At 53.9% G+C, this 24,905-nt stretch overlaps 1 protein-coding gene across 1 annotated transcript; it reads right to left on the minus strand.

Moving 5' to 3' along the window:
• Positions 1 to 3,292: 3,292 nt before the first annotated feature.
• On the minus strand, positions 3,293 to 18,548 carry GBA1 (glucosylceramidase beta 1). The gene is made up of 10 exons (XM_069949724.1): positions 18,445 to 18,548; positions 18,166 to 18,360; positions 15,184 to 15,330; positions 14,974 to 15,107; positions 14,736 to 14,908; positions 13,620 to 13,857; positions 5,024 to 5,248; positions 4,753 to 4,916; positions 4,548 to 4,664; positions 3,293 to 4,439 (listed from the first exon to the last, which is right to left on the minus strand). The coding sequence occupies exons 1-10, from the start codon at positions 18,542 to 18,544 to the stop codon at positions 4,334 to 4,336; spliced, it is 1,599 nt and encodes a 532-aa protein (XP_069805825.1). The 5' UTR covers positions 18,545 to 18,548; the 3' UTR covers positions 3,293 to 4,333.
• Between the last annotated feature and the right edge of the window lie 6,357 nt (positions 18,549 to 24,905).

A 24,905-nucleotide genomic window follows, 5' to 3' on the forward strand; every position in this document is an offset into this window, starting at 1 on the left:
TTATAAAGAAGAACAGGCGTTTGTAAAAGCCGAACACAACCGTATCCTAGACACCAAGTAAACCTGTGGAGAGAGAGTTCTTAAAAAATCAAAATGCTTGTGTGTGGATAATAACACTGACGACCAGAAGGGGAGCCCCTGAGAAGACGGAGTATACCCGTGCCGCCTTAATAGAAACTAGTATCCTCAGGGGACATCACAAGTAACTAAACTAGCTGGTGTGAAATGGACCTGGTGTAGAAATAGGAACTGAATGAGGAGGCCCCCGCGCACTCAAAGAAGACGATATGAAGTAGTCGGCTCAGGAGTATCACCCAGCCATTTAGTATGTGCCTTATCGAAGTGCTTGGGTCACGCAGAATGAAGGAGGCCCTAAATGTTAGTTAATGGCTTCTCCAAGTCTTCAGTAGGTAACAGTGATTCCAGACTAGAGGTTGAAAAATCTACCGTCCACGATCCGACTTAACAAGGGGAATTGTAAAAGTGATTTCATCGCCGTGAAGGTGGAGGAGTCTGGGAATATCTGGTGCAGATATTTTAGCCCCCCTAAAAGGAGGAGCAACCCCGCCACCACCTGTGCCGGGAGGAGCAACCCCGCCACCACCTGTGCCGGGAGGAGAGGAGCATCCCCGCCACCACCTGTGTCGGGAGGAGCAACCCCGCCACCACCTGTGCCGGGAGGAGAGGAGCATCCCCGCCACCACCTGTGCCGGGAGGAGAGGAGCATCCCCGACACCACCTGTGCTGGGAGGAGCAACCCCGCCACCACCTGTGCCGGGAGGAGAGGAGCATCCCGCCACCACCTGTGCCGGGAGGAGAGGAGCATCCCCGCCACCACCTGTGCCGGGAGGAGAGGAGCATCCCCGCCACCACCTGTGTCGGGAGGAGCAACCCCGCCACCACCTGTGCCGGGAGGAGAGGAGCATCCCCGCCACCACCTGTGCCGGGAGGAGAGGAGCATCCCCGCCACCACCTGTGCTGGGAGGAGCAACCCCGCCACCACCTGTGCCGGGAGGAGAGGAGCATCCCGCCACCACCTGTGCCGGGAGGAGAGGAGCATCCCCGCCACCACCTGTTCCGGGAGGAGAGGAGCATCCCCGCCACCACCTGTGCCGGGAGGAGAGGAGCATCCCCGATACCACCTGTGCCGGGAGGAGAGGAGCATCCCCGACCCGCTTGAACCTAAAAAGAGTATTGGCTAAGCCCTCGTAGGAACCAAATGGGGAAGCAGATAGAGAAGAGGCTGCATTTCTATAGTCCACACCAAGCCACCAGTGAGCATAAGCCAGCTGGGAAGTTAGGTAGTATGCATGTAGGTTGGGGGCTACCCAAATCCTTAGGTGCTTGTAGCGTGGCCAAACTATATCTGGGAGGTTTCCTGTGCCAGTAGATAGCCCAAATACCGAATCTACCTGGCTAAAGTATGAAAGGGGAGAGGAGAAGGACAGTTGTGTAGAATGTGGGTGAACCTGAGAAGGTAGATCATCTTTACTATAAGTATCTGCCCAGAGACGGGGAGGGAGGCCCAGGGTTTAAGCTTGGATTCTGTGACCGACAGCAGAGGGTCCTAGAGAAGACAGACCCCCAAATATTTCACCTGCGTAACCACAGACATGGGGACCAGAGACCGCTGGGGGGGACAGGAGGGATTTGTACCAGTTAATGCACAGCCCTGAAGAGGCCCCAAACCTATTAATGGAATCTAGAAGGGAGACTAAGGATGAACCGCCATCAGCAGGGTAACCGTAAGCCCAGTAACAGCCTCAGTCTGACTGACGGCCAAGGGTTCTGCAACGGACCTCCCCGACGTACGGCCACTCAACAAAGGCTTTTCTGGAATCTAGAGAGGACAAGCCCAGATAGGAAACCAAGCCTGGAGGCCGCTGTGCTGAGAAACCTCTCCTGACCTTAATATCCGCGGCGTTGCCAGCCATGAAACCAATTCCGTCCCGGTGGAAGTCACAAGTTTTTACTTGAATTGCAGTCAGTAAAACTTCAGATTGTCCCCAATTTATTGTATAGTCTCTAGTTTACCAGGTTCTGTCACATTCTGCTCCGTATACGACACATAAGTCTCTAGTTTATTAGGTTCTGTCACATTCTGCTCCGTATACATAACAGTCTAGTTTATTAGGTTCTGTCACATTCTGCTCCGTACACATAACAGTCTCTTGTTTTCTTAGGTTCTGTCACATTCTGCTCCGTATACATAACAGTCTCTAGTTTATTAGGCTCTGTCACATTCTGCTCCGTATACATAACAGTCTCTAGTTTATTAGGTTCTGTCACATTCTGCTCCGTATACATAACAGTCTCTAGTTTATTAGGCTCTGTCACATTCTGCTCCGTATACATAACAGTCTCTAGTTTATTAGGCTCTGTCACATTCTGCTCCGTATACATAACAGTCTCTAGTTTATTAGGTTCTGTCACATTCTGCTCCGTATACATAACAGTCTCTAGTTTATTAGGTTCTGTCACATTCTGCTCTGTACACATAACAGTCTCTAGTTTATTAGGTTCTGTCACATTCTGCTCCGTATACATAACAGTCTCTAGTTTATTAGGTTCTGTCACATTCTGCTCTGTATACAACACATAACAGTCTCTAGTTTATTAGGTTCTGTCACATTCTGCTCCGTATACATAACAGTCTCTAGTTTATTAGGCTCTGTCACATTCTGCTCTGTATACATAACAGTCTCTAGTTTATTAGGTTCTGTCACATTCTGCTCCGTATACATAACAGTCTCTAGTTTATTAGGTTCTGTCACATTCTGCTCTGTATACATAACAGTCTCTAGTTTATTAGGCTCTGTCACATTCTGCTCTGTATACAACACATAACAGTCTCTAGTTTATCAGGCTCTCTCGCATTCTAGGCGGATGGGACATTATGTGGACATCTGCAGGGAGCAGCTGGGAGCCCAGTGTGAATGGTGTCGGCCACCAGTTTGCCCCGTCCTTGGGGTCGCCAAGGTTACACGGCCATCCTGGCAGGAGGGGCCCAGCGCACGAGGGGTTAACCCGGCCGTCCAGGAATCTCACACGTCTCCCTGCAGCATTCGGCTCCTTCCAAGCTGTGAGGTAATGGCTGAGGCCCCGGCCTGTAAGCAGCAGACGTCACTGTCCAGCAATGCTGCCGGCTGCCAGGGTGGAGGCCCCTGCTACAATGACTAGTGCAGCCGTATACTGCTGCTGTACACAGCTAGAACACACAGTACCCTGGCAGCGCCGCCGCCTGCTCTCACCAGGTACAGCAGTGCCAGGAAAGACACAACACACCTGCAGCTTCCAGCACGGACCCAGGGCGCCACCAGGTGGCTGCAAGGGTTTATTACATGAGAGGTTACACTGATGATGTGATCAGAAGCTGTAATCATAGGAGATCAGGATCAGGAGCTGTAATCATAGGAGGCCACGCTGATCAGAAGCTGTAATCATAGGAGCTCAGGAGCTGTAATCATAGGAGGCCACGCTGATCAGAAGCTGTAATCATAGGAGATCAGGAGCTGTAATCATAGGAGATCAGGAGCTGTAATCATAGGAGATCAGGAGCTGTAATCATAGGAGGCCACGCTGATCAGGAGCTGTAATCATAGGAGATCAGGAGCTGTAATCATAGGAGATCAGAAGCTGTAATCATAGGAGATCAGGAGCTGTAATCATAGGAGATCAGGAGCTGTAATCATAGGAGATCAGGAGCTGTAATCATAGGAGATCAGGAGCTGTAATCATAAGAGATCAGGATCTGTAATCATAGGAGATCAGGAGCTGTAATCATAGGAGATCACACTGATCAGGAGCTGTAATCATAGGAGATCAGGAGCTGTAATCATAGGAGGCCACGCTGATCAGGAGCTGTAATCATAGGAGATCAGGATCAGGGGCTGTAATCATAGGAGGCCACACTGATCAGGAGCTGTAATCATAGGAGATCAGGAGCTGTAATCATAGGAGATCACACTGATCAGGAGCTGTAATCATAGGAGGCCGTGCTGATCAGTAGTCAGGATGTTGTGGTCAGGAGGCCACTCTGATCAGGAGCTGGGGTGTTATGTGGTTAGGGGCCACGCTGATCAGGAGCTGGGGTGTTATGTGGTTAGGGGCCACGCTGATCAGGAGCTGGGGTGTTATGTGGTTAGGGGCCACGCTGATCAGGAGCTGGGGTGTTATGTGGTTAGGGGCCACTCTGATCAGGAGCTGGGGTGTTATGTGGTCAGGGGCCACGCTGATCAGTAGTTGGGATGTTTCTTATCCGTATTATATGGTCAGGTGATGAAGCATCTGCCGCTTCCAGGGTGATGAATGATTGGTGGCAGACACACGGTGCTCAGTGGCGCCTCCACATGTACGTCTGGATGGAGTTTCCAGGTGAGACGGCTTCTATCATCCCCAGAGAAGGGTCAGAGATGGAGAATGTGACATCCTGGGAATCCCTGGAAGAAGAGCAGAATAGTGTGTAACATCTGACAGGTGACCGGGCCCCTGAGGAAGACGCCGGCCCCACAGCTCCTCACAATACGGCCGACGCTCCACACACTTACCGGTTGAGGATGACCACAACAGCCGATCCATCTGGGCAGAGGAATGCCACGCTCTCCAGGGACGATTCCTGGCTGGCATCCAAGCCAACGCGCTGGGCCCCCGGGGGGATAAACTTACTGTAAGGGGCAGATGAGCAGGGGGTCAGTGACGGCCGGGGGCACTATATATATATATATATATACATATATATATATATCATCTCACCTGAAGTGCGCCATGTGATAGAAGGTGGGCTGCTTATAGAAGACGTCCTTTCCCACATCCACAATGATAGGGCTGTCTACATTGTTACCCACCCATGTGGGACCCCCGCTCACGTCCAGGGCCAGGTTCCAGTCCGTCCAGCCCGTCACATAGTGGTTAAGATCCTGTAGACAACAGTGACCTTATCACATGGCCATGTCTGCTGTACAGCGCCACCAGAGGGCGCTCTCCAGAGACAGGAGACATGGCCAGCATTGGCCTGGGAGCTGACCTCTACTATCCGCTGGCTGTACGCTTCTCCCCTCTCCCAGCAGCCCAGACGCACCCCCTTATCCCAGGGGGCAAAGCCGGCAGAGGCCTCCGTGGCAAACAGGAAGTAATCTGGGTACAGGCGATGCGTGCTGCCCAGACTGATCTCTGCTGGGACCACCGCATCCAGGTACCAGTGCACCGCAATCCCATGGACATGGCGGGCGGCCCGCAGATCAGACAGGATCTGGAAGAGGAGCTCACAATCAGTAATGTACACAGTGACCTGCTGAATAGTGAGTGCAGCTCTGGGGTATAATAATCAGTAATGTAATGTATGTACACAGTGACCCCACAAGCAGAATAGTGAGTGCAGCTCTGGGGTATAATAATCAGTAATGTAATGTATGTACACAGTGACCCCACAAGCAGAATAGTGAGTGCAGCTCTGGGGTATAATAATCAGTAATGTAATGTATGTACACAGTGACCCCACAAGCAGAATAGTGAGTGCAGCTCTGGGGTATAATAAAGGATGTAATGTATGTACACAGTGACCCCACCAGCAGAATAGTGAGTGCAGCTCTGGAGTGGTGATTGCAGCTCCAATTAGTTTTGGGTATGGTCCTGCTCTGAGAGGCTGTGCGAGTCTGCTGCTCCTGAGCTCCAAGCAAGAAAGATCTGCCCCTGGGCCTGCTCTCTCCTCCCCAGGGAGGGAGCAGGTTTCCAGGCATGAGCGAGGGAGGCGAGGTCCAGGCTTCTGTTTCCCGTGGTAGGCCGCCGAGGAGCAGGAGAGGCCAGCAAGCGGCCTGTACACCTGAGGTAATTCCATTCCTACTCTCCCCACTGAGGCTGTGGACAACCGAAGAAGCCGAAAGGTTTCCAAAAAGGAAGAATCCACTTTAGGAAAGCAGAGTGCCACCAGCAGAAAGCCAGGTACTTCTGGGAGAAAGCTGAGTGCTCACGGGGGTGAAGCCGACCTCGGTGAGGAAGGCTGGGGAGTGCAGAGGGCCCGGGAGTCTCTCTCCACCTATGGCTCCCGGGTCATGAGCCACCTCCGTGAGTATGAAGAAGCCAGCAAGTCTCTGAGGAGGCTCCGGGAGGAACTGCGCTACGCCCGTGCCAGGGCCAACCAGGCTACAAAGAGGAAGAAGTCTGAGATCCAGGCGGAGGTAAAGAGACTTAAAAAGGAAATAAAAGATTTGGAGGAGAGGAAAGCGGAGATACGGGAGATGAGTGGTGGATTTAAAGAAAAACTTATAAATGATGACCGTTTCCGGGAGATGGCTGATAACAGAGAGAGAAGGTTGATGGGGCTGCAACCTGAAAGCCAGGTGGATGATGATGATGATGACGACGACAACAACAATGAGATGGATGAAGATCAACAGCCAGACCCACCTGGCAGCCTGCAGCAACACCAGCAGGCTCCGTACAGTGGGCCCCCTGCACAGCAGCCGGTGGTGACACCTGCCGACTCAGGGGAGGACAGTGACCGCAGCGGCCAGGGAGGGGCGCTCATGGCCCAGATTAGGATGATCGAGTCCCCAGTGTGCCCTCAGAACTTTGTGTTTGGAGATGAACTCCCAGAGGAGGCACCTGGGGGCAAGAAGGGAAAGACCAAGGCAAAGCAGCAAGAAGTGGTGAGTTATATCTACACCCCCCTCCCTGAGACGGCCGCAGGGTCCGTTCATTGTGCGAGCCCCGTTACCCAGCCCAGCCCGTGTTCTGTAGTGGACTCGGTGCAAAGGTGCGGGGAGAATACAGATACTAAAAGGGCGCTGAGCTCCAGCCTTGTTTGTAGTAGCAGGGATGGAGCAGAGAAGGCATCGGCCAAATGGCCGGACAGTGAGGGTGGCCCAGCGGTGGGCAAAAAGGCAGACTCCGGTGCTGTTGTTCGCTCCCCTGTGGGAGGGGGGGTGACTCAGTGCCGGAGGTAGTTGCGGTGGCTCCAGACGCTCCCAATAAGACAGGCCGAATAAAAACTGTAAAAAGGGAAATTTTGTTTTGTATTGGCGCCGCTGATCCCACTGATCAGCGGCATGTGGACAATGCTAAAGACACTGCTGATGAGGCGGAGGGCACTAAAAAGAACAGAGTTGGGATGGTCTCTAGACCGGGCAAGCAGGCTGTCCGGTCCCTTAAAGGGCCAGCGGAGGCTGTCCCAGCTCTAGTGCCCCGGGATGCTGAGGCAAAAAGGATAGCAAGAACAAAAGACTCATCATTATCATCCTGTGCTGCATCTGCTGCTGGTCCAGTCAGTGTGAATGAGGGAGGGGATGGGGGTGCGGGGTGTATGAATGATGAAGTGATGGAGTGTGGCGTGACCAGGGACAGTGTTATTGGGGGTGGTAGTGATGTTGTTATGGGGGGTGGTGATGTTGTTATTGGGGGTGGGAATGATGTGATCGGGGAAAATGTTATTGCAGGTGGTGGTAATGTTACTGGGGACAATGTCATTGAAGATGGTGATGCTTTTATGGGGGGTGGCGGTGATGTTATGGGGAGGATTGGGGAAGTTACTAGAGACAATGTTATTGGGGGAGGTGGTGATGGTGGTGTAGGGGCAAGGACTGGTCCGGTTGCACCCCCAGCAGTGACGGCCCCTAGGAAAAGTTATGCGGGGGCCGCTGCTGCTGGGGGAGGTAGAATGCCCTCCTCGTCTCCAGGCTCTGGGGACGGCATGTTGCGACGGCGTTTCCTTGAGGCTCTTAAGAAGGGGGAAAGATCGATCAATGTAGAGGGAAGAGAGGTTGATCTATCCTACTGGATAGAAAGGCATGGCCTTGCTGCCTTCCGAGAACAAAGAGGAGGGGAAACCACTTCCCTTCCAACAGCCGGGCAGGGTGGTTTCTGTAGGAATGTGGTTCGTCTTCGGTGGCGGGGCAGTGATACATGTCCTTCAAGGACCAAGGTGGTTGAGCTCCTGCTGAAGATGAGCTTCAAGGCAACTGACATCTATGCTTTGATACATCCTCATGGTACACCCGAGTTCGATATCAGTTTTGTTCGGCCGGAGGGGCTTGAGCTTTTCTGGTCGAATTATGAACTGATAAAGAACGAGCCCGGCTGGCGGGACTCTGCCGTGCAGGCATTGTCCCGCCAAAATGAAGTCAAGAGAGTGACCGTCTTGACCTGTAATGAGTCACTCTCTTGTGTGGATATCATGACATGGTTAGGGCGGTACGGTGAGGTCATTGGTATTCCACAAAAAAATAGGGATGAGTTTGGCATCTGGTCAGGGGCCTGGACTTTTGTGGTAAAACTCAGACGTTCAGGAAATACGTTTACCCATATTCCATCTTCTGCCTTCCTCGGGAGAGATCGTATCCAGATCTTCTACCAGGGTCAGCCGAAGCTCTGTCACAGGTGCGGCGACCCCACACACTTCAGTGCCAACTGTACGGTACAGAAATGTTCCTTGTGTGGGGGTGTAGGCCATCATGCTGCATCTTGTGCGGAGATTAGGTGTCACCTGTGTGGTGACTTAGGTCACCCTTTCAGTCGTTGTCCTCGTTCCTTTGCCAATGCGGTCTTGGCCCCGGCGGGTGAAGGCCATGAGCTGGAATCTGCTGGGGAGGGGACTAGCAGAGGTGGAGGAGCTGAGGGGCCAGTGAGGAATAGCAAGAAGATGACACCAGCCAGACTGAGGCGTCTTGATAAGCGCCAAAAGGAGAGGGCCATGGGGGAATCCCGAGTCACTGGGAGAACCTCTGGTCCTGTCCCAGAGGCCAGTCATGCTGCTGAGGCCCTGAGGGATGATGAACTGAATGAGGAGGTCAGGAGATTGCGTAGAGAGGAAGGTGCTGTCACCCCTGAGTCGTCCCATTGTGAGAGCGCGAATGAGGATGACGGGGAGGGATGGCAGGAGAAGAAACGTAAGCGGGGTACAAGTAGCAAAAAGGGAGATTTGAGATCTTCTCCTACCCTGGTCCAGGTGCCAAAGGAAGGTGAGACTTGCTCCCTCTGATCGGTCTTTCTAATCAGTTCCAAGCCCTCGACAACATCTCTTCCTCTCCAGAGGAGGAAGCTGAGGGTGAGGTTCTGAAGGTGGCGGCAAAGCCTCCAGGGGGTGCTGAGTCTTTTTCTCCTGGGGAGGTTGTGTCCTCAGGTGAGGGGACTGGCCCGGAGTCTGGGGACGAGGACGGTAATATTGATAGGCCTGGTGATATGGACACTTCAGTATCACTAAAAAGGGTTATGAGTTCTTCTGACGTGGAGTGTGAGGAGGGTAAGAAGGGGGGTGGGAAGAAGAAAGCCATCGAACTCAATCACCCATGATGGCGGCACCCTCTCCGTTGACGCTGGCTTCCATTAATGTAGCCAGCATTAAGTGAGATACGGCTAGATTTGCGGCCTATGATTATTTTGCCCACGTTAATGCTGATATTTTCTTTTTGCAGGAGGCCAGGCTAACAGACGTGTCATCTATATTTAAAGCCAGAAGGGAATGGAGGAATGGGCCCTCCTACTGGTCTCTTGCGGCCGAGCCGTATAGCGGGGTGGCGGTCCTTTTTGCCGCACCGGTAGAATGCCGACGGGTTATTGAGTTAGAAATGGGGAGGTGCCTGATTCTAGATGTCCTCATGAAGGGACAAGAACTTTGCCTTATTAACATCTATGGTCCACAGTCCAAGTGGGATCGGAAGTGTCTCTTTATGAGGATCAAGCCCTATCTTTTTACAAGTCGGCAGGTGGTCTTTGGAGGGGACTTCAATGCTGTCACGAGGCCCCAGGATAGGGGAGGTTCCAGAGACAAGCTGACTTATGATGGCGTCGCCCTGAATAGTATAGCTAGTGAGGCTCGCCTGGTGGATGTTCACATCCGGCATACACCAGGCCACGCGGGATTCACCTATCATAGGGGTAGTTGTAGGTCCAGGATAGACAGGTTTTATTTAAAGGAGGAAGCCGTCTCTTCAGCGGTGTCCGTTGTTGAGGTGGAGTTCTCCGACCACTGTTTAATTTTGTTTTCTCTGAATGTTACAGAGACCCCCCGGATGGGTAGAGGCTACTGGAAGCTCAATTCGTCTCTCTTGGAAGAAGTGGAAATAAGACAGTCCTTTGAGGATTTTCTTCAGAGCCAGGTACCATTGCTGGGCCTTTGTAGCAGTAAGTCATAGTGGTGGGAGATGTTCAAAAAAAGGGTTGCGAGATTCTTCCGCCAGCTCTCGAGCCTCAGGAGTCTGGACAGGTATCGCTTGTACCAGGGCCTGAGGAAGAAACTTGAACGTCTTGTCTCGACTGGAGATAGTCGTGATGATGTCTCCAGAGTGAAAGCCTTGCTAATGAAGTGCCAGTATGATAGACATGCATCTTTGGTTTTTGAGAGGGATTACGGGAAGTACCGCTCACCCGACCCTTACAGAAACTGCAAGATGTCAGTGAATAGTAAAATCGTCTCAGGACTGATTGATAGTACAGGATCCCTGAAAAGGTCCAGATCAGGGATCCTGGAGGTCGTCAGATCCTTTTACTCGCACCTCTTGGGGAGGAAGGATCTAGATCGGGATAAGGCCTCAGCTTTCTTGACTGAAACCGTCCCTGAACCAGGGGTAGACCCCTCTCTTGATGTTTTGACAGAGATGATCCAAGAAGAGGAAGTCAGGGTGGCTATTGATAGCCTTGCCCTCAAGAAGTCACCCGGTCCAGATGGCTTAACATCTGAGTTCTATAAGACCTTTAAGGACACTTTGGTTCCCCTCTTGACTGAGGTATTCAATGAGTGTCTCTCCTCGGGCACTCTGCCGAGGTCAATGAGGAGGTCAGCCTTGATCATCTTGTCAAAGGGTAAAGACCCGTCCCGCATTGAGAATTGGCGTCCCATAGCGCTTCTCAGTGTGGACAGAAAGATTCTGGCAAAAGTGCTGTTTAATCGGCTGGTGAAGTTTGCACCCCGGCTCCTTTCGGGGGCCCAGCATTGCTCTGTTCCAGGCCGCAGTACCTTTAGTGCTGTGCTCGGTGTCCGGGAGGCTGTGGAGCAGGGTAGGGCAGGTCACTGGAAGGGGTACTTGCTGTCCTTGGATCAGGCAAAAGCGTTTGATCGGGTTAACCATGAGTACCTCTGGTCTGTTCTTCTGAGATATGGCCTGCCGGGGGGTTTGTTGATTGGCTTAAGACCTTGTATACAGGGGCAGAGAGTTTCCCGCTTGTGAATGGTTGGATTGGCCGCTCTTTTGAGGTTGGGTCTGGTGTCCGTCAGGGTTGCCCTTTGAGCCCACTGTTGTACGTGTTTGCAATTGATCCATTCCTTAGGAGGATTGATTGTGGACCGTTGGCAGGGGTGAGAATGGACCCAGCGGTGCCAGATTCCACTCTGAGGGTGGTAGCGTACGCCGGTGATGTCACCATATTCGTCTCCTCGCAAGAGGAGGTGCAGTGTGTGATGTCAGAGGTGGAGCGCTACTCAGAGGCATCTGGGTCCCAGATCAACCAGGATAAGTGTGAGAGTCTCTGGCTGGGAGGTGGAGATCCTGGATTTGATCTCCTGGACACCCTTCCAGAGCCCCAGGAGTCCTTGGCATCGAATTCGGCCAAGGGGATTACCCCAAACAAAACTGGGACAGAAGGCTTAGGATCGCCGCTCAGAAGTTGGATCAGTGGAAGGGTTGGTCTTTGACCCTCAGGGAAAGGGTTAACCTGATCAAAACATTCCTGCTCCCTTTGCTGATATATCTGGGCAGTGTTTGCATTTTGCCAGAACCTCTCTGGACTCGGGTCTATAGTGTGTTCTTCCAGGGGGAATAGACTGAACCTAGACAAGAGGGAGGTTACTTACCATACAAGGAGACAAGGGGGGTTGTGTATGGTCAACCCCGTGGTGTTCCTGGTGAATACCTTTCTTAAGACCAACATTACAAACCTCTGGAAAGAGAGGGCTCCTCCGTGGGTATTCTCCTGTAGGGGATGGTTTCGGCCTTTCTTCCAGGAATGGGAGACAGGAGGGCAAGTGAAGGATCTCCGCACACCACACGGGCATCTTCCGGCTTATGCTACCCTGGTTCTGAAGGTCATTCGTCGGTGGGGTTTGGGGATGTGGGAGATTAGGACTCTGTCGAGGAAATTCCTTGACAATAGGGTCCTGTCATCCCATTTCTGAAAACCGCTGGCGCTCAAGGATTGCCCAAGCAGGGATCTGGATGTTGGTTTGGGCCTATTGAATTCCATCAGGATCCCCTTGAAGTTTTGGGACTTGGCTTGGCGCTGCTTCCATGGGAAACTGTATGTGAGGGACAATCTGAAGTGCAGGAGCTCTGAGGATCGGGGATGTCCGCGGGAGGAGTGTGGAGGCATGCTGGAAAGCATGGAGCATTTTCTGCTTCATTGTCCCTTTAATACAGAGGTTTACAACAGGGTGGGCGCTTCCATCGGGTGGCCCAGGTTGGCCCGCCTCTCCTATGCGGAATGGGCCTATGGAGCATTCAGAAACCTTGGTGGCTGGGACCGGAGCACTTTATTCCTAGTCAGCATAGTGGTCAGGTACCACATGTGGAGTGCACGGTGTTTAGTATCGACGCAGCGTAAAATCCTCCCTGTGGATGAGGTGGTTAGGGGCACAGCGCCCCCTGTGGATGAGGTGGTTAGGGGCACACTCAGTGACCTGGTGAAGGTGCGCTCTCTGGAGTACGAGAGGCTGGGGGCTGGTAGGGGCTCTTGTCTTTGGAGGGGCTCTGCCTTTAAGGTTCCTTAGCCTGCGTCTCCTGTCCTGGTGGTGGGCTGATGCTGGCACCTTAGTCTTTTGTTTTGTGCTGTAGCTGTATAGGAGGATAGGGCTTGCAGGTACTGAACTTGGGCTTTCGGGCTGTGTGTGGGGCTGAACCATAGCCCCACTATGGTTTGCTGTGTATGTTTGTGTATATTATTAGTGTGTTTAATTGTGTATTTAGTTTGCATATTTTTGTGTTGGGTCTCCACCTGGGGTTCGGGTTTAGTGTTAGGTTCGGTGGTGGGTTATATGGGGAGAGGGGGTTTCTGGGGACTTTGGTATAAACAGAAAATCCTGGTCTGGTTCATGGACGTCTGTTATCATGTACTGGGGGCATGGGATGCGGGACCAGCTCAGGGCCCAAAAAAAAAATAAAAAAAATTATAAAAATGTTTTGGTGTTTGGTGTAGGGCTCTATGTATATATTCATTTATGTATTTATTTGTGCATTTATTTAATTTTGTGGAACGCAACCGGACCAGGTGGTTAGTGTAGAGTATAGTTATGTTAGTTAAGTTAAGTTTTATAGTGTTATTATTGTGGTGTTTGTGGGAAAATCTAGTTTGCACGTGTGGGGGATAATACAGCGGTGCGTTTGGTGAGTGTGAGGCTGGACCAGCCAGTACGTTTATGCACTTTTATGGACTTATGTATATATATACGTATATATTGTACAGTTATGTTATTTATATTATTGGTTTGTTGTTATGTTTTATATTTTTAAATAAATAAAAGATCTACAGGATGTAATGTATGTACACAGTGACCCCACCAGCAGAATAGTGAGTGCAGCTCTGGTGTATAATAATCAGTAATGTCATGTATGTACACAGTGACCTCACCAGCAGAATAGTGAGTGCAGCTCTGGAGTATGTAGCTCAGGATCAGTAATGGATCGCTGGTGGGTTCTTACCACTTTGGCCCAGTAAGGAAGCAGGATGCGGTTGTCGTCTACAATCATGATCTGGACGTCTTTGTATGAGCTGTTAGCCAACGCTGGCCCTAGATCCAAGGCAATGAAGTCTCTCATGAGTTCGGGGGTGAACCCTAAGCTCTGGAACGGGTAGTCGGTCAGCATCCCAGCTGTCGGCTCATTCTCAACAGTCAGCGCCCAGAACGTCACATTGTGCTTGGCGTATGTGTCCAAAAACCTAGATGAGGACAGGAGACAGTCAGGAAGTGGAGAGTGATCAGGAGGAGGAGCTAGCAGCAATCAGGTGGAAGAGCGGCAGCGATCAAAGGGAGGAGGAGCTAGCAGCAATCAGGGGGAGGAGCGGGCAGTGATCAGGGGGAGGAGCGGGCAGTGATCAGGGGGAGGAGCGGGCAGTGATCAGGGGGAGGAGCGGGCAGTGATCAGGGGGAGGAGCGGGCAGTGATCAGGGGGAGGAGCAGCAGCGATCAAAGGGAGGAGGAGCGGGCAGCGATTAAGTGGAGGAGCGGCAGCGATCAGGTAGAGGAGCGGGCAGCAATTAGGTGGAGGAGCAGGCAGCAATCAGGAGGAGGAGCCGGCAGCAATCAGGTGGAGGAGTGGGCAGCAATCAAGTGGAGGAACGGGCAGCGATCAGGGGGAGGAGTGGGCAGCAATCAGGTGGAGGAGTGGGCAGCAATCAGGTGGAGGAGCGGGCAGCGATCAGGGGGAGGAGCGGGCAGCGATCAGGGGGAGGAGCCGGCAGCGATCAGGAGGAGGAGCCGGCAGCGATCAGGTGGAGGAGCGGGCAGCGATCAGGGGGAGGAGCGGGCAGCGATCAGGTGGAGGAGCGGGCAGCAATCAGGTGGAGGAGCGGGCAGCAATCAGGTGGAGGAGCGGGCAGCAATCAGGTGGAGGAGCGGGCAGCGATCAGGGGGAGGAGTGGGCAGCAATCAGGGGGAGGAGTGGGCAGCAATCAGGGGGAGGAGCGGCAGCGATCAAAGGGAGGAGGAGCGGGCAGCAATCAGGTGGATGAGCGGGCAGCGATCAGGGGGAGGAACGGGCAGTGATCAGGGGGAGGAGCGGCAGCGATCAAAGGGAGGAGGAGCGGGCAGCACGCACCTGATGAAGTATTGTGCCCACGTTTTGTAGTAGCGCCCTCCCGGAGATCCTTTCAGGGTGCCTTTCCCAGTGATCTTCCCGTTGGTCTTCATCCACGGTGGAGCCGTCCAGGGACTGGCGAACAGGGATATGGGCCGGCTGGACAAGGCCTTGGCTTTCTGAATGACAGGGATCTACAGGAAGAAGTCTGAGGTGAGTGTGAAGCTGGGGAGTGGCGCCCCCTGCCTGCTCCTCTCACCTTCAGCTTCTCATCCTCCTCCTGTAGGCTGAACGTCTCCAGGGTAAAGTCACCATCGCCATCCAGGTAAGTGTAGATGCGTACGGAGAAGTCGCAGCTGGCCATGGGGACGCGCAGGACGTTGTATCCGATACCTGTGGAGCAAAGTGATTAGAAAGTTCTGACAAACTGTAACGCTGCAGACTCCATCCAGCACTGAACATCCATCACCTTCCTCCGAGAAGTATGACCGCAGCAGATTGTCCTGGGAGCCGGCGCTGAGGGCTAGGATGTTCATGGCCGCTGAGTCCGTCACCGCCCCGCCAAAGCCCTTCATGACCTGGAAGCGCTTCTTGTCATCCAAGGTCAAGGTCAGACCTGGGGGGCAAAGTCAGCGATCAGTCACTATAGAGGTCTGTAATGGCAGACTTACCTGCGGGCCCCGGAGGTCTCGGGATGATGGGGCCCCTGACCTGCTGTGGGCTGTAATGGCAGACTTACCTGTGGGCCCTGGAGGTCTCGGGATGATGGGGCCCCTGCTCCCCTCTCTGACCTGCTGCGGGCTGTAATGGCAGGCTTACCTGCGGGCCCCGGAGGTCTCGGGATGATGGGGCCCCTGACCTGCTGCGGGCTGTAATGGCAGGCTTACCTGCGGGCCCCGGAGGTCTGGGGATGATGGGGCCCCTGACCTGCTGCAGGCTGTAATGTCAGGCTTACCTGTGGGCCCCGGAGGTCTCGGGATGATGGGGCCCCTGACCTGCTGCGGGCTGTAATGTCAGGCTTACCTGTGGGCCCCGGAGGTCTGGGGATGATGGGGCCCCTGACCTGCTGCGGGCTGTAATGGCAGGCTTACCTGCGGGCCCCGGAGGTCTGGGGATGATGGGGCCCCTGACCTGCTGCGGGCTGTAATGGCAGGCTTACCTGCGGGCCCCGGAGGTCTGGGGATGATGGGGCCCCTGACCTGCTGCGGGCTGTAATGGCAGGCTTACCTGCGGGCCCCGGAGGTCTGGGGATGATGAGGCCCCTGACCTGCTGCGGGCTGTAATGGCAGGCCTACCTGCGGGCCCCGGAGGTCTCAGGATGATGGGGCCCCTGACCTGCTGCGGGCTGTAATGTCAGGCTTACCTGCGGGCCCCGGAGGTCTGGGGATGATGGGGCCCCCGCTCTCCTCCTGTACCTGCTGCGGGCTGTAATGGCAGGCTTACCTGCGGGCCCCAGAGGTCTGGGGATGATGGGGCCCCTGACCTGCTGCGGGCTGTAATGGCAGGCTTACCTGCGGGCCCCGGAGGTCTGGGGATGATGGGGCCCCTGACCTGCTGCGGGCTGTAATGGCAGGCTTACCTGTGGGCCCCGGAGGTCTGGGGATGATGGGGCCCCTGACCTGCTGCGGGCTGTAATGGCAGGCTTACCTGCGGGCCCCGGAGGTCTCGGGATGATGGGGCCCCTGCTCCCCTCTCTGACCTGCTGCGGGCTGTAATGGCAGGCTTACCTGCGGGCCCCGGAGGTCTCGGGATGATGGGGCCCCTGACCTGCTGCGGGCTGTAATGGCAGGCCTACCTGCGGGCCCCGGAGGTCTGGGGATGATGGGGCCCCTGACCTGCTACGGGCTGTAATAGCAGGCTTACCTGCGGGCCCCGGAGGTCTGGGGATGATGGGGCCCCTGACCTGCTGCGGGCTGTAATGGCAGGCTTACCTGCGGGCCCCGGAGGTCTGGGGATGATGGGGCCCCTGACCTGCTGCGGGCTGTAATGGCAGGCTTACCTGCGGGCCCCGGAGGTCTCGGGATGATGGGGCCCCTGACCTGCTGCGGGCTGTAATGGCAGGCTTACCTGCGGGCCCCGGAGGTCTCGGGATGATGGGGCCCCTGCTCCCCTCTCTGACCTGCTGCGAGCTGTAATGGCAGGCTTACCTGCGGGCCCCGGAGGTCTCGGGATGATGGGGCCCCTGACCTGCTGCGGGCTGTAATGGCAGGCTTACCTGTGGGCCCCGGAGGTCTGGGGATGATGGGGCCCCTGACCTGCTGCGGGCTGTAATGGCAGGCTTACCTGCGGGCCCCGGAGGTCTCAGGATGATGGGGCCCCTGACCTGCTGCGGGCTGTAATGGCAGGCTTACCTGCGGGCCCCGGAGGTGTGGGGATGATGGGGCCCCTGACCTGCTGCGGGCTGTAATGTCAGGCTTACCTGCGGGCCCCGGAGGTCTCGGGATGATGGGGCCCCTGACCTGCTGCGGGCTGTAATGGCAGGCTTACCTGTGGGCCCCGGAGGTCTGGGGATGATGGGGCCCCTGACCTGCTGCGGGCTGTAATGGCAGGCTTACCTGCGGGCCCCGGAGGTGTGGGGATGATGGGGCCCCTGACCTGCTGCGGGCTGTAATGTCAGGCTTACCTGCGGGCCCCGGAGGTGTGGGGATGATGGGGCCCCTGACCTGCTGCGGGCTGTAATGGCAGGCTTACCTGCGGGCCCCGGAGGTCTCGGGATGATGCGGCCCCTGACCTGCTGCGGGCTGTAATGGCAGGCTTACCTGCGGGCCCCGGAGGTCTCGGGATGATGGGGCCCCTGCTCCCCTCTCTGACCTGCTGCGGGCTGTAATGTCAGGCTTACCTGCGGGCCCCGGAGGTGTGGGGATGATGGGGCCCCTGACCTGCTGCGGGCTGTAATGGCAGGCTTACCTGCGGGCCCCGGAGGTCTCGGGATGATGGGGCCCCTGACCTGCTGCGGGCTGTATTGGCAGGCTTACCTGCGGGCCCCGGAGGTCTCGGGATGATGGGGCCCCTGACCTGCTGCGGGCTGTAATGGCAGGCTTACCTGCGGGCCCCGGAGGTCTGGGGATGATGGGGCCCCTGACCTGCTGCGGGCTGTAATGGCAGGCTTACCTGCGGGCCCCGGAGGTCTCGGGATGATGGGGCCCCTGACCTGCTGCGGGCTGTAATGTCAGGCTTACCTGTGGGCCCCGGAGGTCTCGGGATGATGGGGCCCCTGACCTGCTGCGGGCTGTAATGGCAGGCTTACCTGCGGGCCCCGGAGGTCTCGGGATGATGGGGCCCCTGACCTGCTGCGGGCTGTAATGGCAGGCTTACCTGCGGGCCCCGGAGGTCTCGGGATGATGGGGCCCCTGACCTGCTGCGGGCTGTAATGGCAGGCTTACCTGTGGGCCCCGGAGGTCTGGGGATGATGGGGCCCCTGACCTGCTGCGGGCTGTAATGGCAGGCTTACCTGCGGGCCCCGGAGGTCTCGGGATGATGGGGCCCCCGCTCTCCTCCAGACGCCTCCCGGATCGGCTGCTCTCATAGACGGTGAAGTTCCCCAGGGCCGGCAGGGTAACGGGCTCCAGGCTGTCGCAGTAGGTGGAGTTACACGTACAGACTACAGAGCTCTGCCCAAAGCTCTGGCGCACACACGGCCGGTAACCTGAGGAGAGGAAGAGGTCACACTGATACACAGGAACGACACTGCCCCTCCAGCACACAATAACTACCCCAGGGGCCCCCTCACCTAGGGCCCCGGACAGGGCGCTCAGTACCACCAGCACCACAACGTCCAGCATGGCCGACCCCTCCAGGAGCTTCAATGGAGACAAACACTTCCTGGTCATGTGACAAGGCTGAAAATGTCATATGACCAGGAGGTGTGTCCTCCAGCTGCTCAGGAAGTATGGGTGATGCCATGAGCATGTGATCACTCATGTGGGAGGAGTCTACAACACTCAACCCCAGTGCAGTGGCTGCCGCAATATGATGGGGGAGTAGTACAGGCCTGGCAGCAGATGATGGGAGAGTAGTACAGGCCTGGCAGCAGATGATGGGAGAGTAGTACAGGCCTGGCCGCAATATGATGGGAGAGTAGTACGGGCCTGGCAGCAGATGATGGGAGAGTAGTACGGGCCTGGCCGCAATATGATGGGAGAGTAGTACAGGCCTGGCCGCAGATGATGGGAGAGTAGTACAGGCCTGGCAGCAGTATGATGGGAGAGTAGTACAGGCCTGGCAGCAGATGATGGGAGAGTAGTACGGGCCTGGCAGCAGATGATGGGAGAGTAGTACAGGCCTGGCAGCAGATGATGGGAGAGTAGTACAGGCCTGGCAGCAGATGATGGGAGAGTAGTACGGGCCTGGCAGCAGATGATGGGAGAGTAGTACAGGCCTGGCAGCAGATGATGGGAGTGTAGTACAGGCCTGGCGGCAGATGATGGGAGTGTAGTACAGGCCTGGCCGCAATATGACGGGAGAGTAGTACAGGCCTGGCGGCAGATGACGGGAGTGTAGTACAGGCCTGGCGGCAGATGACGGGAGAGTAGTACAGGCCTGGCGGCAGATGATGGGAGAGTAGTACAGGCCTGGCGGCAGATGATGGGAGAGTAGTACAGGCCTGGCGGCAGATGATGGGAGAGTAGTACAGGCCTGGCGGCAGATCATGGGAGAGAAGTACAGGCCTGGCGGCAGATTGGGTAAAGTGATGTGACAGCTGTCCGTTAGGATCAACCAAGACACGTGAAAGTGTCAGGGCTGTGGCGGCGTCCCGCGCTCCGGACCGCCGCCGTACCCTCTCACCTTGTTCTGCAGCTGCCGGTGTCCACATGCAGGGACCCGGCACTGCTGCCACTTCGGCCCCTGGGGGCGCCTCACCTCGCCCCGCTCCTGTCGCTGTGCTGGCCGGCGCGCGCGTCCCCGCCTCCTAGGGCGCGCGCATCGGCTGTCTCAGAGTTAAAGGGGCAGTCCGCCCCTAATTGGTTCTTGCACATCACACTATACTATAAATTCCAGCCTGCCCCACCACAGGTGTTGGAGCCTCTACATGCTTCCCATATCGTTTGGCCCAGCCCCCTGTAGTTCCTGTCCGCTTACCCGGTCCCTAGCCCCTGTCCGCTGCTTAACCCATTGTTCCTGAGTACTGCTTGCCACCTGCGGTTACGCCTACAGACCTCTGCCTGCACTATCTTCTGCCTACTGCTCCTGCCTCACCTGCTGTCACTAGCAACCAAGCCAGGGATAGCGACCTGGGGGTCGCCTGCCGCAGCAAGTCCATCCCGCCTTGCGGTGGGCTCTGGTGAAAACCATCGGCCCCTTAGACTCCGCTCCCTGGTGCGGTTAGTGCCGTCGCTAGTGACGGTTCAGTGGATCCACTACTCCAGGCGTTACAGAAAGCTCCTTCAGTGTTCAAGCTGATCTACTTTATTAAGTGAACATCTCTTAGGTTATAACTAACAGGAGAACTTAGAAAAAAAGGTCGGAGGAGCCATGTTGTTTCCATATCCTGCATGAGCAGCCATGATGATTGTCCCCAGCTGTCCCCGACGCTATCTATAGTCAAGGATTCTCAGACCCTAAAGTAAAGAGCAGGAAAAAACAAATTCTCCTAGTAATAAAACATAGTAAATAGACAGAGCGGGGGAGACATGTCACTTTTTTTGGCGGTTAGCAATATACGCCAGCCCATAGAATGGTGTCTATGGAGCTGGCGGAAAGGCGCACAGACAGACAGCGGAATTCCCCGATAATTCCTCAGTATGAACCCACCCTTAGGCTATAGGATGGACGAACAGAGACAAGATGGCCTCTCACAGCCTGTACACACTGTAAGACTATAGGATGGAGGAACAGAGACAAGATGGCCTCTCACAGCCTGTACACACTGTAAGACTATAGGATGCAGGAACAGAGAGACAAGATGGCCTCTCACAGCCTGTACACACTGTAGGACTATAGGATGGAGGAACAGAGACAAGATGGCCTCTCACAGCCTGTACACACTGTAAGACTATAGGATGGAGGAACAGAGACAAGATGGCCTCTCACAGCCTGTACACACTGTAAGACTATAGGATGGAGGAACAGAGACAAGATGGCCTCTCACAGCCTGTACACACTGTAGGACTATAGGATGGAGGAACAGAGACAAGATGGCCTCTCACAGCACGTACACACTGTAAGACTATAGGATGGAGGAACAGAGACAAGATGGCCTCTCACAGCACGTACACACTGTAAGACTATAGGATGGAGGAACAGAGACAAGATGGCCTCTCACAGCCTGTACACACTGTAGGACTATAGGATGGAGGAACAGAGACAAGATGGCCTCTCACAGCACGTACACACTGTAAGACTATAGGATGGAGGAACAGAGACAAGATGGCCTCTCACAGCACGTACACACTGTAAGACTATAGGATGGAGGAACAGAGACAAGATGGCCTCTCACAGCCTGTACACACTGTAAGACTATAGGATGGAGGAACAGAGACAAGATGGCCTCTCACAGCACGTACACACTGTAAGACTATAGGATGGAGGAACAGAGACAAGATGGCCTCTCACAGCCTGTACACACTGTAGGACTATAGGATGGAGGAACAGAGACAAGATGGCCTCTCACAGCACGTACACACTGTAAGACTATAGGATGGAGGAACAGAGACAAGATGGCCTCTCACAGACTGTACACACTGTAAGACTATAGGATGGAGGAACAGAGACAAGATGGCCTCTCACAGCCTGTACACACTGTAAGACTATAGGATGCAGGAACAGAGACAAGATGGCCTCTCACAGCCTGTACACACTGTAAGACTATAGGATGGAGGAACAGAGACAAGATGGCCTCTCACAGCCTGTACACACTGTAGGACTATAGGATGGAGGAACAGAGACAAGATGGCCTTTCACAGCCTGTACACACTGTAAGACTATAGGATGGAGGAACAGAGACAAGATGGCCTCTCACAGCACGTACACACTGTAAGACTATAGGATGGAGGAACAGAGACAAGATGGCCTCTCACAGCCTGTACACACTGTAAGACTATAGGATGGAGGAACAGAGACAAGATGGCCTCTCACAGCCTGTACACACTGTAAGACTATAGGATGGAGGAACAGAGACAAGATGGCCTCTCACAGCCTGTACACACTGTAAGACTATAGGATGGAGGAACCGAGACAAGATGGCCTCTCACAGCCTGTACACACTGTAAGACTATAGGATGGAGGAACAGAGACAAGATGGCCTCTCACAGCCTGTACACACTGTAAGACTATAGGATGGAGGAACAGAGACAAGATGGCCTCTCACAGCACGTACACACTGTAAGACTATAGGATGGAGGAACAGAGACAAGATGGCCTCTCACAGCCTGTACACACTGTAAGACTATAGGATGGAGGAACAGAGACAAGATGGCCTCTCACAGCCTGTACACACTGTAAGACTATAGGATGGAGGAACAGAGACAAGATGGCCTCTCACAGCCTGTACACACTGTAAGACTATAGGATGGAGGAACAGAGACAAGATGGCCTCTCACAGCCTGTACACACTGTAAGACTATAGGATGGAGGAACAGAGACAAGATGGCCTCCCACAGCCTGTACACACTGTAAGACTATAGGATGGAGGAACAGAGACAAAATGGTCTGGCAGCAGACCATGAGAGGGTAGTACAGGCCTGGCGGCAGATAATGGGAGAGTAGTACAGGCCTGGCGGCAGATGATGGGACAGTAGTACAGGCCTGGCGGCAGATGATGGGAGAGTAGTAAAGGCCTGGCGGCAGATGATGGGAGAGTAGTGCAGGCCCAACATACCTAATTCACAAGCCACTGGTGCCAGGACAAGGTATGGGCTGGGGTTCTGGCCCCTGAGACTTCAGGCCCTCCTCTCATTGTAGGACCTGGTGAGGTGACACCAGCCACGGTGGGAATGGTTTCTGCTTTTATGAGGCGGCTTCTATACACTGGTGTCAGGCTCAGGCCCTCACGCATGTCACCCAAGGCTTTACATGGGTTCTGGGCATATTATTCTTCAGTGGGACTGGCGCATGTTCAGGAAAGCCGGACGGCCACAGTGGGACTGCTATATACTCATAGACTCATAGAAGCTGGATGTCCTCAGTGGGACTGCTATATACTCAGGGAAGCTGGATGTCCTCAGTGGGACTGCTATATACTCAGGGAAACTGAATGTCCTCAGTGGGACTGCTATATACTCAGGGAAGCTGGATGTCCTCAGTGGGACTGCTATATACTCAGGGAAGCTGGATGTCCTCAGTGAGACTGCTATATACTCAGGGAAGCTGGATGTCCTCAGTGAGACTGCTATATACTCAGGGAAGCTGGATGTCCTCAGTGAGACTGCTATATACTCAGGGAAGCTGGATGTCCTCAGTGAGACTGCTATATACTCAGGGAAGCTGGATGTCCTCAGTGAGACTGCTATATACTCAGGGAAGCTGGATGTCCTCAGTGAGACTGCTATATAATCAGGGAAGCTGGATGTCCTCAGTGAGACTGCTATATACTCAGGGAAGCTGGATGTCCTCAGTGAGACTGCTATATACTCAGGGAAGCTGGATGTCCTCAATGAGACTGCTATATACTCAGGGAAGCTGGATGTCCTCAGCGGGACTGCAGACAGAGATCTGGTAACCTGTCTGTAGCCAGTACAGTGTAATATGGGATCTGGTAACCTGTCTGTAGTCAGTAGAGTGTAATATGGGATCCGGTAATTTGTCTGCGGTCAGTACAGTGAAATATGGGATCTGGTAACCTGTCTGCACTCAGTGCAGTGTAATATGGGATCCGGTAACCTGTCTGCAGTCAGCACAGTGTAATATGGAATCAAGTAACCTGTCTGCGGTCAGTAGAGTGTAATATGGGACCCGGTAACCTGTCTGCAGTCAGTACAGTGTAAAATATGTGATCCGGTAACCTGGCTGTAGTCGGTACAGTGTAATACGGGATCCGGTAACCTGTCTGTAGTCAGTACAGTGTAATATGGGATCAGTGCAGTGTATTATGGGATCTGGTAACCTGTCTGCAGCCAAAACAGTGTAATATGGGATCCAGTAACCTGTATGCGGTCAGTACAGTGTAATATGGGATCCATTAACCTGTCTGCAGTCAGTGCAGTGTAATATGGGATCCGGTAACCTGTCTGCTGTCAGCACAGTGTAATATGGAATCAAGTAACCTGTCTGTAGTCAGTGCAGTGTAATATGGGATCCAGTAACCTGTATGCGGTCAGTACAGTGTAATATGGGATCCGGTAACCTGTCTGTAGTCAGTACAGTGTAATATGGGATCCAGTAACCTGTATGCGGTCAGTACAGTGTAATATGGGATCCATATTAAAGTGAAGAAACAGTAGTGGCACTCATTGATGAAGATGCTGGTGCAAATTTCTCTTTATTAAAAACGCAGGGACATACACTGGGTGGACGCCAGGTAGATGCAGGTTACAAGCTTGTTTCGCGCGACTGCGCTTCAACAGAACCCCCCTCCCGCCAGTCCTTTGTTTGTGTTCCCTTTTTTGTAATGATTTTAAAGTGTTTGTCTTGCATTTGTAGCTTTATGCACTAATAAAGTTATTTTGTTCACACTCATGAGGATACAGGATATGCCACCCATTTGTATATGACATACTTCTTTCTTGTTGTTGTAGCTTTATAGGTTTGTCTATGTCATATTGGGTTGAACACCCTCTATTTATTATTAAGTTTACTTACTGTACTCAAGTAGTGCCTTGTCTTTACTTTGTATGAAGTACAATGTAATATGGGATCCGGAAACCTGTCTGTGATCAGTACAGTGTAATATGGGATCCAGTAACCTGACTGTGATCAGTACAGTGTAATATGGGATCTAGTAACCTCTCTGTAGTCAGTACAGTGTAATATGGGATACGGTAACCTCTCTGTAGTCATTATAATGTAATATGGGATCCGGTAACCTGTTTGCAGTCAGTACAGAGTAATATGGGATCCGGTAACCTGTCTGCAGTGAGCACAGTGTAATATGGGATCCGGTAACCTGTCTGCAGTCAGTACAGTGTAATATGGGATCCGGTAACCCGTCTGCGGTCAGTACAGTGACAAATGGGATCCGGTAACCTGTCTGTAGTCAGTACAGTGTAATATGGGATCCATTAACCTGTCTGCAGTCAGTACAGTGTAATATGGGAT

Source organism: Dendropsophus ebraccatus, chromosome 13 (genome assembly GCF_027789765.1).
Source record: "Dendropsophus ebraccatus isolate aDenEbr1 chromosome 13, aDenEbr1.pat, whole genome shotgun sequence".
NCBI lineage: Eukaryota > Metazoa > Chordata > Amphibia > Anura > Hylidae > Dendropsophus > Dendropsophus ebraccatus.

What these genes read in the sequence shown, in the direction of transcription:
- GBA1 (XM_069949724.1), bottom strand. Translation starts at nt 18,544, where the DNA reads ATGACCAGGAAGTGTTTGTCTCCATTGAAGCTCCTGGAGGGGTCGGCC. An exon ending in GTCATACTTCTCGGAGGAAG is followed by an intron (nt 15,108 to 15,183) that starts GTGATGGATGTT and finishes TTTGCTCCACAG; the next exon opens with GTATCGGATACAACGTCCTG. An exon ending in TGGGCACAATACTTCATCAG is followed by an intron (nt 13,858 to 14,735) that starts GTGCGTGCTGCC and finishes GTCCTCATCTAG; the next exon opens with GTTTTTGGACACATACGCCA.